At 39.1% G+C, this 14,937-nt stretch overlaps 2 protein-coding genes across 7 annotated transcripts in view; both read right to left on the bottom strand.

The window, feature by feature from the left end:
* Positions 1-531, bottom strand: part of LOC144651021 (acyl-coenzyme A synthetase ACSM4, mitochondrial-like) — a 77,864-nt gene extending 77,333 nt beyond the window's left edge. Inside the window, exons 1-2 of one of the 6 annotated variants that reach the window (XM_078510879.1) lie at positions 327-374; positions 198-259 (exon numbers count right to left, since the gene is read on the bottom strand). The gene's annotated coding sequence lies outside the window, so the exon portion shown is untranslated. Of the gene's footprint in view, positions 1-197; positions 301-326 lie in introns of those variants that run through there. The other 5 variants (XM_078510878.1, XM_078510874.1, XM_078510873.1 and 2 more) reach the window with 5 other exon arrangements.
* The window catches only part of LOC144651014 (ATP-binding cassette sub-family C member 4-like), a 30,546-nt gene that overhangs the window by 5,279 nt on the left and 10,330 nt on the right, over positions 1-14,937 (bottom strand). The window contains exons 3-8 of the mRNA XM_078510865.1: positions 12,446-13,005; positions 11,391-11,773; positions 9,601-10,952; positions 7,917-8,487; positions 7,371-7,507; positions 5,333-6,680 (exon numbers count right to left, since the gene is read on the bottom strand). Coding sequence (XP_078366991.1) covers positions 5,773-6,680; positions 7,371-7,507; positions 7,917-8,487; positions 9,601-10,952; positions 11,391-11,773; positions 12,446-12,988 — 3,894 coding nt within the window. The 5' untranslated portion in view covers positions 12,989-13,005 and the 3' untranslated portion in view covers positions 5,333-5,772. The remainder of the gene's footprint in view (positions 1-5,332; positions 6,681-7,370; positions 7,508-7,916; positions 8,488-9,600; positions 10,953-11,390; positions 11,774-12,445; positions 13,006-14,937) is intronic.

A 14,937-nucleotide genomic window follows, 5' to 3' on the forward strand; every position in this document is an offset into this window, starting at 1 on the left:
ACAAGATTAGTTTATACTGTACTGACCTTGAGAAATTTCCTTTTCTTGTTGACGCTCCAAAAAGGCATTGGCGATGTGCAAAATAATGTTTTTCTGTATTAAAATCCTAACTTTTAAGAAACAGATTTGCGGTTGCACTTTCGGCTGCGAAAGAATTCAAGACACGATTATCATGCTAACTTAACTGTACAACTCACCAAAGTTTGAAAGTACTTCGCTTAAGATTCTGCTCTAGAAACTCAGCACAGTCAACTGGCTACTGAAAAGAAAAAATTTCAAATCATGTACGAAAACTTACGGTAGGGCGCGTCAAAAAATGTACTTACCTCTCCGAGATTTACTGCGAAATGAAGCAAGTTCTTTGAGCCAGCTTCCTAAGTAGGGGACGCGGCATAATTAAAAGAAAACAAAGAAATAATAAAATTAATAATTTATCATTCAAGACAATTCCAAAATAGAACGCCATTACATACTTACTAACGTGGTAGTAAATAATGTCATTGTGTATGGGATTTCATCCGTTGATTCTAGAAACTGACAGTAGACATGTTTATAGTTAGGGGTTCCTTTCGATAAAATTTGTTCCATTTTATGCATTTTTTGATGAAATTATTCTTATTTAATTAAACGTTTTTCGTCTTAAAACAACCAAACAATCAATTTGTGCAGCATTCTGAATTACGCATAAGAGCTGTTTAACTTGCTCCAGGCACAGTTAAAACAGTTGCTGCAAAAATACAATTGAAGTTGAAGAGGTTGCTACCTGGGAGTAGTCTTGACGCCGAGTGTTTCTTTTGCATTAGCTCAGCGGACATAATATAATAAATCTTTGAGGTCTATGTATTGTTTTTTTTTTTAAAAAGAAGATAAACATCTATAATGGTGTCTCAGTTGCAGCCAGTTCGCAACGTACATTATTGCCTTTTGAAAGGCAAACAAACCTGTCATACTGTGTGAAAACACTTGAAAATATTTAGCTTTTTCTAGAGCATAACAATACCAATCACTTATGTCTAATTTAAAAAAGGCCAATGTCGCTGTTTACTTTGCTTAAATTATCTTTGTCGCTGTCGTAATTTCACGGCAGCTTTCTTGTCGTTCGTCGTCATTTCAGTTCCAAACTGAGCGTCACGTTAAAAATCTAAAAATGCGTTCACTCGTGACATTCTTTCGAATTCACTCATCAGTTTCTTGTTGACGTTCCAAACTGTCTTGCGGTGTGCAATCTGTAGTTTTAATACTTAAACAGCTTAACGTTTCAGCCAAAAGATTTACGTTTGCACTATCTATAGATCTCTATAGAAAACGAACCAACAACTGAAAAAATTAACAACTTATCAAAGTTCGAATCCACGCACCGCGTATGAGAAATTAAGATAGGCGTTTGTTAAAAAAAAAATCACAATTCAAAAATGATTACTTAATCATCCGCTTCCAAAAGTCTACATACCTTTCTCAGAGTTTTGGTCGTGAACTTAAGATTAAAAGCGTTTTGTCGCTTAGCTGTCTTTGTGTCGCCTCTAGACAAAAGATAAGGAGGAAACAGTCAATAAATAGCCTGGTTAATTATCACTGTTTTGGCAAGGCCAAGTTGAAAGTCATAACACACTTAGCAATTGAGCGTAACGACGAACAGACTATTGTGTAGATGATTTCATCCATGGATTCTAGGAAAGACCAGAAGTTTTAGTCAACGTATATCACGCTGGTCATTCATTTTTATAGACTGATTATACTCTGTTTCTATGTCTTTATCCTCTAGTAAAGATAATAGCCAAGTCCCCACATCCAGTAGGGCGTAGTTAGAACCCAAGCCTCAGGCGAGGGCTCTATCAACCATTCGAGGTAGTGAAATAAAATGCGGCCATGTTCTTTTATCAGATTATAAAGACACATAAATTAAAAGAAGATTTCATTCATTTTATGAAATTACTACACTCGATGCAAAGCAGCGAGGTTAATTCAGACGTACCGCCGTCATATATATTCTTTGTACTCCGATGAAGAATAGCTCTTTGTATGAAAAAGCTATCCACGAGAATATTCTATAACGATTTAAACCTCGCGTATGCAATCAAACTCAGACTCAGCTTTAAGCACATCCATCAAGTCAAATTTCTATATTCATAGCTCTTTCTAGATTCAAATATCTTCTATCCTTAGAAGACTAAACTCTGCCTGAACAACAACTGAACCGGCTGTAATTAGTTGGTCACTATTTTGGTGTAATTTGCCCGAGGCACACTGTATAGTTTTGGTACTAAAATCTGCCATCGAAAAGGCACTGCCAGATAAATAACATTGATTACATCGTTAGCTTTTTATCATTTTGTAAAACATTCTTGCTTACAATCGTAAAGCACCCTCAAATTTGATATAATTCGAAAAAAGAAAAACCAAAGGATTCAAATTACAGCGGTTTGCAAACTTTGATATTATTATTATTATGCATGAAGCTCTATTGTCGTCAAAACACTCGTTTAAAATTTACGTTACTTCAAAAACAGTATAATCTTGATTATATTCTAATTGTGCAACTTTAATGGTTTTTACGTGTTATTATAATGATGAAATTCTAAGTACTGTACATGTAATTAAGGAATCGAATATATGCGGTGCGTGATTTGACGGCTTTAGACTTACAGTCGGGATTGCAAAAAGCATTCGCAAGCACGTAGTATCTTTTTAGAAAGCTATTTATGCAGCGCGAGATTTAAATGCATGGGGAGCAGGGATGGCGCAGTGGTAAAAGCGCTCGCCTCCCACCAATGTGGCTCGGGTTCGATTCCGGCCCGGCGCCATATGTGGGTTGAGTTTGTTGTTGGTTCTCGTCCTTGCTCCTAGGGTTTTTCTCCAGGTTCTCCGGTTTTCCTCCCTCCACAAAAACCAACATTTCCAAATTCAAATTCGATCTGGAATTAGTGGGATCAAGAAGAGCCACCTAGTGGAAGATCCCACTGTAAATTCCCATTTATTTATTTTATTATTATTATTTTATTTGTTATGCGTTTACCCGTGTTTTCGGGCGAAAAAAGCTGCTTTCTCGACCACAGGTACGTTCGCTGCGTCATCCGAGTCAAGGCCCAGACCGCCTAGCCCAGCGGCACTGTTTGCGTCATGTCAAATTTAACTCTTGCCCTCTCCGCCGGGAAAATTAGTCATAACTCGGCTTTCGCCGAAGATTTGAATTTGCCGCGAGTGTAGTAATCGGAAATTTTGAATCTCCCTCGTGCATTAGCAGGTTGTTGTTTACGCCGACCATGGGACTACCTAATATGGCCATCTCAAAACACCTTAACAATATCTATTGTTTTCGAATTTTCGACCCATTTCTTGATACGAAATTACCCATGTAAACAAAAGACTCAAAACAACACACTAGTATACCACTGTAGATACCGGAAGCATGACGGCTTTTTCACTCGCAAAACGTTTCTTTTTGGCTAAACACGATGAAGCTCGAGAGAACCGGAACAAAACACTGAAATGTAACATGTTTAAATACTCAACTTGATGATTGAGATAATCAACTTGAGATAGATGAAAGATTTTAATTCTAAATGTCTATTTTTTAAGCCTGAGTTCCCAATGAAACACCCGGAGAAAGAATTCCCACAGAGCCACAGCCTAAAAGGCTAAGCTGCTCTGCTGCTTCACGGATAAAGCCAAACAATATTTGGTTTAAAAGATTAAAATATTTAAATATTTAAATAAATGTTTTTATTTTTTTTTAAGCCTGTCAATTGAAGTTCCCAATGAAACACCTGAAAAAAGAATTCTCACAGAGTCACAGCCTAAAAAGGCTAAGCTGCTCTGCTGCTTCAGGGATAAAGCCAAACAATATTTGCTGTCAAAGATTTAAATTAATGTTCAATGTGTTTAAGCCTAAATTTTTAATTTTAGTTCCCAATGAAACACCTGGAGAAAGAATTCTCACAGAGCAACAGCCTAAAAAGGCTAAGCTGCCCTGCTGCTTCAGGGATAAAGCCAAGCAATATCTGCTGTCAAAGATTAAAATTAATGTTCAATGCGTTTAAGCCTAAATTTTTAATTTTAGTTCGCAATGAAACACCTGGAGAAAGAATTCTCACAGAGAAACAGCCTAAAAAGACTAAGCTGCTCTGCTGCTTCAGGGATAAAGCCAAACAATAAATGCTGTCCAAGATTAAAATTCATGCCGAACGATACTTGGTTCAAAATATTTAAATTATTATTTTAATGTTTTAAGCCTGAATTTAAGTTCCCAATGAAACAAATGTTCAATGAAACACCCGGAGAAAGAATTCTCACAGAGCCACAGCCTGAGGAGGCTAAGCTGAGCAAACGATATTTGGTCTCTAAGATTTAATTTTTTTAATTTAGCTTCTGTTTATAAAGTTTTAAATTTTGCAGTGTATTAAATGGACAAAAAATATATCAATAAATGCGAAACCTTGGAATAGACAGTTTCGCAAGTTGATACATACACAATGTACTAATAAATGTTAAGAACTGAAGCATTTTTAAATGCTTTTAAAAAGCAATCACGAGAACTTACATTTCCTATGTCGCCGGTTACCACACAGTCGATATCCTCATGCAGTCGTGTGAACTTTTTGATTTGCAGCGCGACTTAGAAAGTGCAGCGGCGTTTCGAACAAGATGGCGGGAAACTCACTTCTTCCCACCATTTCACCGAAGGATGTGAATTTGTAAGTCTCGGACCGCATGGAACTCCACTAAACCGCTTTATTTATCGCCTTTCGGATTTTTTCTCGCCGGAGCTTTGGTCAGAATACAAAAAGAGCGAAAACGATGTCTCTCGCCGATCGACTTTCGCGCCATATTTACAATCGGCTAGATCGTAGATTGCTACCTCGAGCTCCACGATTACACCTAATACCGGGCTCTGTGCTGGCTACGATATTTAAATTAGTCTGCAAGACAACTTATTCGAAACACCACACCGATTTGTAGTCTTAGAAAGCGAAGATTCAAACAATTTGTGACGAGATGACTCACGCACATGCCGCCATTCTTTCTCACCCTTGTTTTCCCTATTATTAGTTACGTATTAGATATTCGCACCGCATGATCATCTTCCATAAATGTCCAGATTATCTGGTCTTCTTCATTTACTCACGCCGTGACATTTGCAACACCACAATTACCGCAAAGTACACGGTCACGACAGATCGCTAACCACCTAGTACCTAACACCACTGACCGGAAATTAAACTCATACCCTGCTGCGAATTTCAAAGTCGCAAGAAGCTCGTCATGTCCAGTTTTGGCTTTTTTTTTGTGAGTTGGGTGAAGTGGATAAGAGATATATTAAGATTTTTTATATAACTATATAATCGGTAAGTGAAAGGAAATAAATCCGTACTCTACAGTAATGAGCGCATCTGTTTTTATTCGGAGGAGGAATGTTGAGTCAAAAAATGATGTCCGTGCTAACGAAATAAACGATAACATGCTATACACCAATCACAAAGTAACTTTTACAACGTGTAAGAATTCTTTTACCATTTGGAACAGTGCTCCGCGTGAGATTTTTCCAATCATGCATCGTTCTAATAAAGACTGATGTCATTCAAATTTACTACCCAGTAATACACAATGGTGTTAAAAGATTCCAACGCTGAACTTATTACTCCAGTCTTTTTGTTAGATAAGCTGACACAAGTACAATCACTAAAAGTCAGTAAAAGTATCTTCCTAATAAATTGGCAAAGGCCATTGTGTGCCTATTACATATGATACAAAGATTTAGAGGAAGACTATTTTATTCTAGATATCTGCAACACGAGCCATTTCAGCCAAGGTGCCTCCTTCTCTATTCATTAGTAAATCAAACCTGTCATATTCGTCAACCTCTCCATTTTTTAAAACTAAAATCATGTCACAGTCTCTAATGGTATTCAGACGATGAGCTATAGTGATGACTGTCGAGTCACTCAGTTTGTCACGCACTACATTCCAGATTGTTTGCTCTGTGTCTGGATCCACGTGTGCAGTAGGCTCATCAAAGATGACGATCTTGCTTTGCTGCAACAGTACACGAGCCAAACAAAGTAACTGGCGTTCTCCTACACTGACATTTGCACCATGTTCCAACAGCTCGTATTCCAGTTTTCCCTCCAGACTTTCCACAAACTCTTTTAGTTGCACTTCCTCTAAAGCTCGCCACAAATCTGCATCTTGAAACTGCTCCACAAGATCGAGATTTTTTCTAAGTGATCCACTAAAAAGGACGGGACTTTGGCCAAGAATGGATATGCCTCGTCGTGCTTGTTGAAGATTGATCTCTTTTACTGGAATACCATCTACAAATATCTCTCCATCAGCGTCTGGCATGCGTATAAGAGCTGCAACAAAAGATGACTTTCCAGCACCCGTGCGGCCTGCTACACCGATCTTGGCTCCTCCTTTGATGTTAAGATTAACGTTCTTCAGTACTTGCGGTCCCCCCGGATAGTACGTCAGTGAAACATCTTGCAGTGAGATATTCCCTTCGCTTGGCCAGTGTTCCGGGGGAAGTCGTTCCACCTTGTATCCAGGCTCAGAGTCGAGTTTTGTGTAGGTCACAACTCGTTCAACAGACGTCATTAAATTCTCTACCTCTGAGGTTTTTCTGACAGCATATTGAGTGACGGACGTAGTTTGGATGACGTAGACAAGGGCAAGTCCAGCTAGAGCTAATAAAAAGATTTAAATGAATATCAGTAAACTTACTTTATAAGCTCTTAACTTAAAGCAAGCATTTTGGAACGCACGTTTTAAGATAGGTTTCTATCTGTGTGATCGAAAATAGTGTTATAAGTGCTTTCTTGGTTATTTCATGGTTTCCCTATATAAGGACGGATATTGTTTTTAAGAAGATAATTGTAACTAAGAAAATTAAGAATTGAATATTAATAATGAACTGTTATTGTTTGCCCGAAGAGCAAGTCCGTTGGCCGTTTACGTATCAGAGGCAGCAAGTCAGGAGGCTTTATCGTACCAAATGATATTCTTTTGAAAAGCCTCAAGAAAGAGATAAAACAGACAAGAAGGCTAAATCACACTCAATATAACACCAAAATGGCAGCATTGATGGCCCACCTTATACCAGCTCAGAAACACCCTAAAACTGAATACAAATAGACAGCACATACCCGCGTATAACGTGGGCGGGGAAGGGGTGTTTCGGGACCTGACGACGCGATGCGTTCTTATCGGCAGGACGTTCGTGCTCTCCTATGAGTCCGAAAACTTTACAATATGGATGAAAATACACAAAAGCTAAATGGGCACAAATAATGGGACACGTTGTGGTTCTACCCGAACCAAATATTTGATAATTTTTTTCGAGACTCGAAAAGATATTCATTAAGAGGTATACCTACCGGCGTCTTGAGACTGCAAAACTGCCGCCAAAGCGACTGCCCCAATAAACAGGGAAGCGAGACAATCCAGGCGTACACCAAGCCATCTGATACTGGCCAACACCATAATACTCGATTGATTATGTAAATCTTGATATCTAGAAGGAGGAAATCACATGACCTTTCATGTACATTTAGTACAATTTCTTTCAATATATTTCTTTTGGGGAATATTTATATAAATACCTGAAAATTCTAGCAGCAAGAATAATAAGTAAATATGCACGGTTTGCCAACTTTTAGTAGAAGCAGAATTGCCAGAATCTTTTGGCCTATATACGTCTTCTGTAACGTCCGCGCCATTCACAGTCTGCTTGTGGATACCGCAGAACTGAAATGATTTGACATTGAAGTTTATAAACTTTACCATTTTTTCAGAGAAATGTTTCCAAAGTCTGAATAAGTTAATTGTGAAAATGCAAGTCAAATCCTCTCTAGACACATTGCGATGACCGTCACCAAACCACAATCATACTACAGTTATATTAAACTGTATATAGCAAGTACCTGTAAAACTGATCCACGTAATCTCTTTGTTTCCCTCTCGTCCGAATCGTATCCAGCCCATTCAGGGTCTCTGAAATGTGAGAGAAGACGGGACTTCGGCATATGGACTCTAGCCGTTTCAGCTCCCTGGACGTCTTCAACTGATACGTGGATAGATACAGGAATAAACAAACCAGCGGGACAACTAGAAGCAAAAGCCAAGGGTACGTTGCAGTCGGCACGACTACTGATGCAAACACCAGCAAAGAATACTGGATTGAAGATAGAAAGGTTTTGGGTAACAGCTCGTCCAGGCAGCCTACATCTTTAGAGAATCGATTGAGAATTCTTCCCACGGGATTTGAATCAAAGAACAGAACTGGTGCTTGCAAAATTGCCCCAACCATTTTGTCGTGAAGATGCTCAGAGCATCTTAAAGAGACGAAATGGAATCCACATGATTGAATGAGGCAAAGAGTGAGTGACGCACCGACTAGGCAGCCATAGATAGCTAGGTTCGTATCATCTTTTTGGTATTCTGGAGCTTTCTTTGTCATGAAGGAGAGCCACACATCAGGAGCGACTGTCATTGCTACAACAAAATATGAAAAGAAATATAATGAGAATGAGGTTCCCAATCGCCTTTTCATTATTAATGCTTGAATCGCAGATGATGCTTTAATTAGCAGACGATGCATGCATATCTCACTCAGAGAGTTGTAAGAATGGATATTATTACGAACTGATGCCTGAAGAGAGGCCTGGACGCCTGGATGCATTGTTGTTCGAGCACGATGGAAGCACCGATGCCTGAATTTATGGATGCACTGACACCTGCATGCCTGTGCATTAATTGGACCCACGTCATAGCATGCACGCCTGGATGCATTGTTGTTCGAGCACGATGAAAGAACCGATGCCTGAATTTATGGATGCACTGACACCTGCATGCCTGTGCATTAATTTATCCCACGTCATAGCATGCACGCCTGGATGCATTGTTGTTCGAGCACGATGGAAGCACCGATGCCTGAATTTATGGATGCGCTGACACCTGCATGCCTATGCATTAATTGGACCCACGTCATAGCATGCACGCCTGGATGCATTGTTGTTCGAGCACGATGGAAGAACCGATGCCTGAATTTATGGATGCACTGACACCTGCATGCCTATGCATTTATTGGACCCACGTCATAGCTAGCACAGTAATGAACATTAAAAGAACAAAAAGCAACCCTTACACCAATTAATGCATAAAACAAAACTAATTATTCGTAGACCAGAAGTAATCAGGCAATAAAAACATTTCGATCATCTAAAATAATTTTTTTTACTGAGTTCCTATGCGTGTTGACGTCACGAACTCTTGCCAGTGTAATTCTCTTTTGCGAAAGAGACAAAATGCACCAGACACTGATCAATATGTCAGTGTAGCATGCCATTCTTGCAAATCATCAAAAGTTTTGATGTGTTTCAGCTTTTTAGAGACCATACATGCCTTCATACATGTAATAACTGTGCAATACGTGTGACGACTACAAAAGAGTCACGCATGGCGAGGCATTGTTCATTTCGCGCAATCTCGAAAGCTTTTATTTCGGGCGTTGGACAAAAGTCACGTTTCGTTGAACGAAACTCTTCTTTAACAATACATTTATCTACAAGACAGTTTTTTTTTATTTTAAAAAATACTGAATCTTACCTTCAGTAGTGAAACACAAACAAATCACTGCAAAGATTACCAACCAATGCATTCCGCTTCTGAAGTATTCCCAGTAAAGCTTGTGTGACACTACTCCGATGCTGCGATCCTCTTGGGATATTTGCAAATTCTTCGCTTCACTGGGGAGTTGTGTCGCCATTTTTTCACAGCTGGTATCAGCAACTTCACGCTCTCCTCCATTTTCGAGCATTAAGCTCTTAACTGACGCCCCGTTCTTTTGAGCTGCAGTAAAGAGCGGATCAACAGTTGAGTTAAGAACACCTCGTTCTTGTAGCTCTGTGAAACTTCCCTTTTCCAACACACGGCCTTTAAACAAAACGATCACTTGATCAGCCTCTTTCATGTGCTGTTCATGATGAGAGGTTAAAATACAGGTTTTGTCCCCAAGAAGATCTTTAATGCAATTTTCAAAAATATGTCTGCCAACTTTATAATCTACAGCACTCAGAGGGTCGTCCAACAAGTATAGGTCTGCATCGGCGTAAACTGCACGTGCTAAGCTTACTCTCGCCTGCTGACCTCCACTCAGAACTTCACCGCGTTCTCCTACGACTGTTTGATCATGGTCAGGAAACTGCTGGATGTCGTCTTTAAGAGCGCAAGCTTCAATTACTCTTGTGTACTTGGGTTCATCGTATGGTTGGCCAAACAAAATATTTTCTCTGATGGTTCCAGAAAATACCCAAGCATTTTGTGGAACGTAAGCAAGAGTTCCTTGGCAGAATATTGTTCCTCTTGTTTCTGAAAGCTCCCCAGCGATAGCTGATAGAAGAGTAGATTTCCCACTGCCCACTGGTCCGGTGATAACTGTTAAACTTTGTGGCTCTGTGGTAAATTCGATATCTTGCAGAATGAATTCATCTTCCCGCTTGATATTTGCGTACGTCAGACTCGACACACATAAAGTCGTTGTGGGCTTGTCCCGATATCCTTCTTGATTAAGGATGGGAAATGCTCCTGTTTTCTCTAGATGTTCCAACGGACCACTAGTAAATTCGTTTGAGCTGCTGTCTGTGTTACTTGGATCGTCTCTGGGCTGACTACGTGAGATCGCAGGTAGGTTTTCTAAAAGAAGAAAGTCTTCTATTCTTCCTAAGGACACAAACGCGTCGTATGTTCCCAGGAAACCAACAGCTACGAAAACGCAAATGAATATATTAAGCACATTAAGAAGAGAGACCAGCATAAAGACAGTAGTAGGCGTGATAGGATGACCTGTGAGCAGAAGTGTGATGACTGACAACAGGGTGGCCACTGGGGTTGACGTAAAACGCAAGGCATCAATCACTGATAAGATAATACTTTTCCTACGGATGATGCTAATCTCCTGCCTGCAAAAGAAATCAAGATTTTAGTAAATGTAATCAATGGCACGGTAAATACACTTCCCATTGTTTTTTGTTTTTATTAATTGCTATTTACCTTCTTTTCTTTTTCCTTTTGTCTATGACAACGTTATTGCAATTATATAAGGTGTATGTGTTCAAATGACACAATAGTAGAATAATAATTGCTAATATTTCCCTGGAAGTTGCGACAAGAAAAAACTCCCAATGGATTCGGCTGACGTTTTAACATCCTTGTTGCTAGACAATTCAGACCACGTGATAATTCATTTCATGACTTACAAACGCGCAACTGACTGCATGGGAGTACCTACAAAGAGAACATTTGTAACTTCCCAAATGAATCATCACATGATCTGAACTGGGTGTCAGCAAGGATGTAAATGAGTTAGCCAAATCCGTCTATTCTTATTTTCTCCATACCTTCTAGTATGTTTTATCTTTTCTCGGTATGCATCTTCCCACGCATGCGTTTTGATGGCACGAATCCCAGAAACAACTTGATTCATTAAGGAGATGCGCCAGTCTGAAAACGTCGCTGTGCGAAGACGCAGTGCGGCACCAACATAAGACAATCTGGCATAATATGGCACAAGAAGGCACAGGAAAGCAAATCCCATAAGAGCCTGCCAGCCAATAAAATACACGAGTAGAACCGTTGCCACCACGACGAAAAGGAACCCAAAAGGCATAAGGAACAAATGCATGATAGTTTCTTCCTCCATTCGTTGAACATCGTTCGATATAAGGTCGATCACATGACCAGTTTTAAATTTCCATAGCGCATCCTTGCTGAGGAGAAGCGTCTGCAAAAGAAGAAAGGCTAAGTATAAGTTTCTGTCCCTAAATCACTGTCACTGGATCTGTATGTCGACCAGAAGGGTAAACTTGATTGTGGTTTATTTCTTAGGGCCATTAATTTGTAGAAAGATTAGTCAATTTGGATGAGGCTTCCTAATAAAGAATTTAGCATCAATTTTCCATCAACTAATAAACAAATGTTTTTTTACCGTCAATGGCCAAATGATTGCTTTTTTGCCTGGATAGGATGCTAGTCCACTGCAGGTAATAACACCTTAGCATTTCGGTAGGTTGCCCTAATGATTCACTAGTTGCCTTTCACCCCTGGATCGAGGCGAGGGTCAGCACAGAAAAGTGTCTTGCCAACAGTAAGTTTGAGATCACTGGTCAGTAACAACGAAATCATTTGCATCTTAAGGGCCCCTGGAGGAAACTATTATGTAAGGGTATGGGGAAAATCTGTATTCCTTTTGCATTTTAGTGCATCTAAATGAGACAGCTAAAAGTAAAAAAGAATATATGTTCATAACGCAAAATAAAAATAACAGTAATAATGACGATTAGATAGGTGCCGTGAACTAAGACAACTTCTGCGTTTGAAGCCTTCTATGCAGAAGAATTAAAACAAGACCTGTTAAAGGTACTGTTTTGCTATTACTTAGCACATGGATACTAACCTTACTGTAAACGAGACCTTTAAGGGCGCTACTGATTCTCATACCAAGCATTTGAGCTCTGTAGTTTTGGTGATGCATAGCTATAGAACCGATGAGAGCACATAAACACATTGCTAATGCACAACCGTAGAAAAGATAATAATTCTTCGGACCAGCTAACATCAGGGTAGAAATGAGATACCCGAGAAACAATGGCTGAAGAACGCGGGAAAGAGAATACAAAAAGCCAGAGAAGGCAATAATCAATGCATCCTTTACAGAAAGTATCTTCAGGACGCTTTTCCACAGTTTAGGCTTTTTTCCGCTTTTCTTGCATTTTGTTTCTTCTTTGTTCCAGTTTGATTGAAGCTGTTCGGTCAAGAAACCGGCAGAGTTTTCCTTTGAAAGCGGTAAAAAATCATTCTGGTTTAATGTTCGTTGACTGCCTGTCTTGAATACATTGTTCATCCATTGAAAGAGAAGAAGAGACACAAAGCTGACTTTTTCTTCATCGCCGTCAGTCAGGTCATCGGTAGAGATCTTCTTGTATCCGTTCTTTGTCATGACATTAGATCTGCAAACTAAGATGAAAAAAACAAAGGTAGTTTAAACATAGCTCTACATGAGTTGAATAATTATTGCAACAGGATTTTTGCTAAAAACACTATAATTTAAATGCCAACGTCTGCGAGAAACTTTAATTTATGCATAAGGTTCGTCGGAGGTTCGGCTCATGAAAAGTTCGGCGTCTGAATCAAAGCCAGTCCACAGGCGTTTTTTTTGCCAAAGCCAGACGGGAAGAACGGCTGAGCCGCTCCAAATTTAAATAGCCGTTCTTAACTGATTCAGAAGACGAACTTTTCGGCTCATGAATATATTTAGGAACTGAATTGGGCCTAATCTGTTCAGTTTCGCGCCAAAATGTTAATTGCAAATGCTCTTCTTATTATATGAATATAACGAGGCATTTTAACAACGCGAACAAAATTGACGCGTAATAAATTTAACGCGAAATTGAGAAAAGTTCTGGTTAAATGCTTATAGTAAACGTGTTTATATTAATTAACATCAATAAAATTAACGCGAATTTTTGAAATTCGCGTTAATAACATGTATCGTTAATTTCCTATTGTTTCAGTTTCCCTACTTGTAAGAGCTGGTCAGATTAATTTGGACCAATAATGTTATTGCTCGCGGTCATCGACACGTTGTTTCGCTTGCCGGAAAATCAAGATTTACGATTCCTTGCCACGTCTCTTGGTCTGCAAACTGACAAGGAAGACTAGAGACAGTTCATAGCTGGATTGTTGAACATTCAGTGTAAGCCAAGGGTTGGATTTAAGGCTAGCGCTCTTTTATATCGCTTAGCATTTCTTAATCGGAATTTCATTGTTTGGATTGGCTAAGTTCTTTTGATTAACAAAATTTAAAAAAAAATTAAAAAAGAAAGGCATTTTTAACATAATTTTTCAATGGCTCTATGGCTTTGTTTCACGTGGAAATAAAGGAATTTATTTTTTTCCAAGAGGGCACGGTAACGAATCCTGCAATCTGATTGGTTCTTAGCGCGGGCAAGATTCTCCTATCTCTGCCCGCTTCCACGGGCCACGGTAACGCTTTCGTGAGTTTAATTTCGCGGCGAGACGAACTAGTCCATGACAGTTTTGCTCTCCAAAATCGATGTTGTTGCTCACCAACCGTTGTTAAATTTGAATGGGAAAATTAGCAGTGGAATTAAAGGCCTTGAAGTTCTCTTAAAGGCGAGTATTCATGATCTTTATTGACAAAATGAAGTTATTGTTTTATGATCGTGGTTTGTCGATCGATGTTTGTGCATTCGCACTGATTTTCACGCCATTGCGGTTAACTGCAAGTCGGCGGGTATACAGACTCGATTTATCCGTTCAAACACCTTGCTTTTCTGCTACTTTTCTCCAAAAACGGATACTGCTTATCGCCATTCAAGAAAATGAGAGGCTTTTTTTTAATAACGGTCAAATTAATTCTCGCAATATTGTGCCGTGTGTAGGCGACCAAACTACACATTTCAGCTTCATTCAGTTTCACTTTCGCAAACTTTTTATCAAAACAGAATACTGTGGGAATAAACACATAGGTTTTTGACTCGTTAAATACAAATGTAAATAGCTGGAAAATATGTGTTGTAAGTGCTTTCCAGTCCGAAAAGTAAGTTTAATTAACTGAAAGAACTCACAAGCCGAAATGGAGTTCAAAGTGTTTCGCAACTCGCTGATTTTTTATACTCTGTTTTGGTTCTACATTGTGCTTTTTATTATTTCAGATGCTTTTTTCTTGCTTTTCTGATGAACTTTTCCTTGAGTACTGTTCATTTTAGCGAATTTAATTTGTTTGGCAGTAAGCTCTTTAATATAGCAGTGAATATAGCAAACGAATCATTCTTCACTCTTGCCGTAGACTCACTAGGATGCGCGCGGATAATACAAACACATTTTGCAAGAAAATCTTTGTAGGTTTTTTTAATCAAACACATT

The sequence above is a fragment of the Oculina patagonica genome, chromosome 4 (genome assembly GCF_052425735.1).
Source record: "Oculina patagonica isolate OP01 chromosome 4, crgOcupat, whole genome shotgun sequence".
In the NCBI taxonomy this organism is placed as follows: Eukaryota; Metazoa; Cnidaria; class Anthozoa; order Scleractinia; family Oculinidae; genus Oculina; species Oculina patagonica.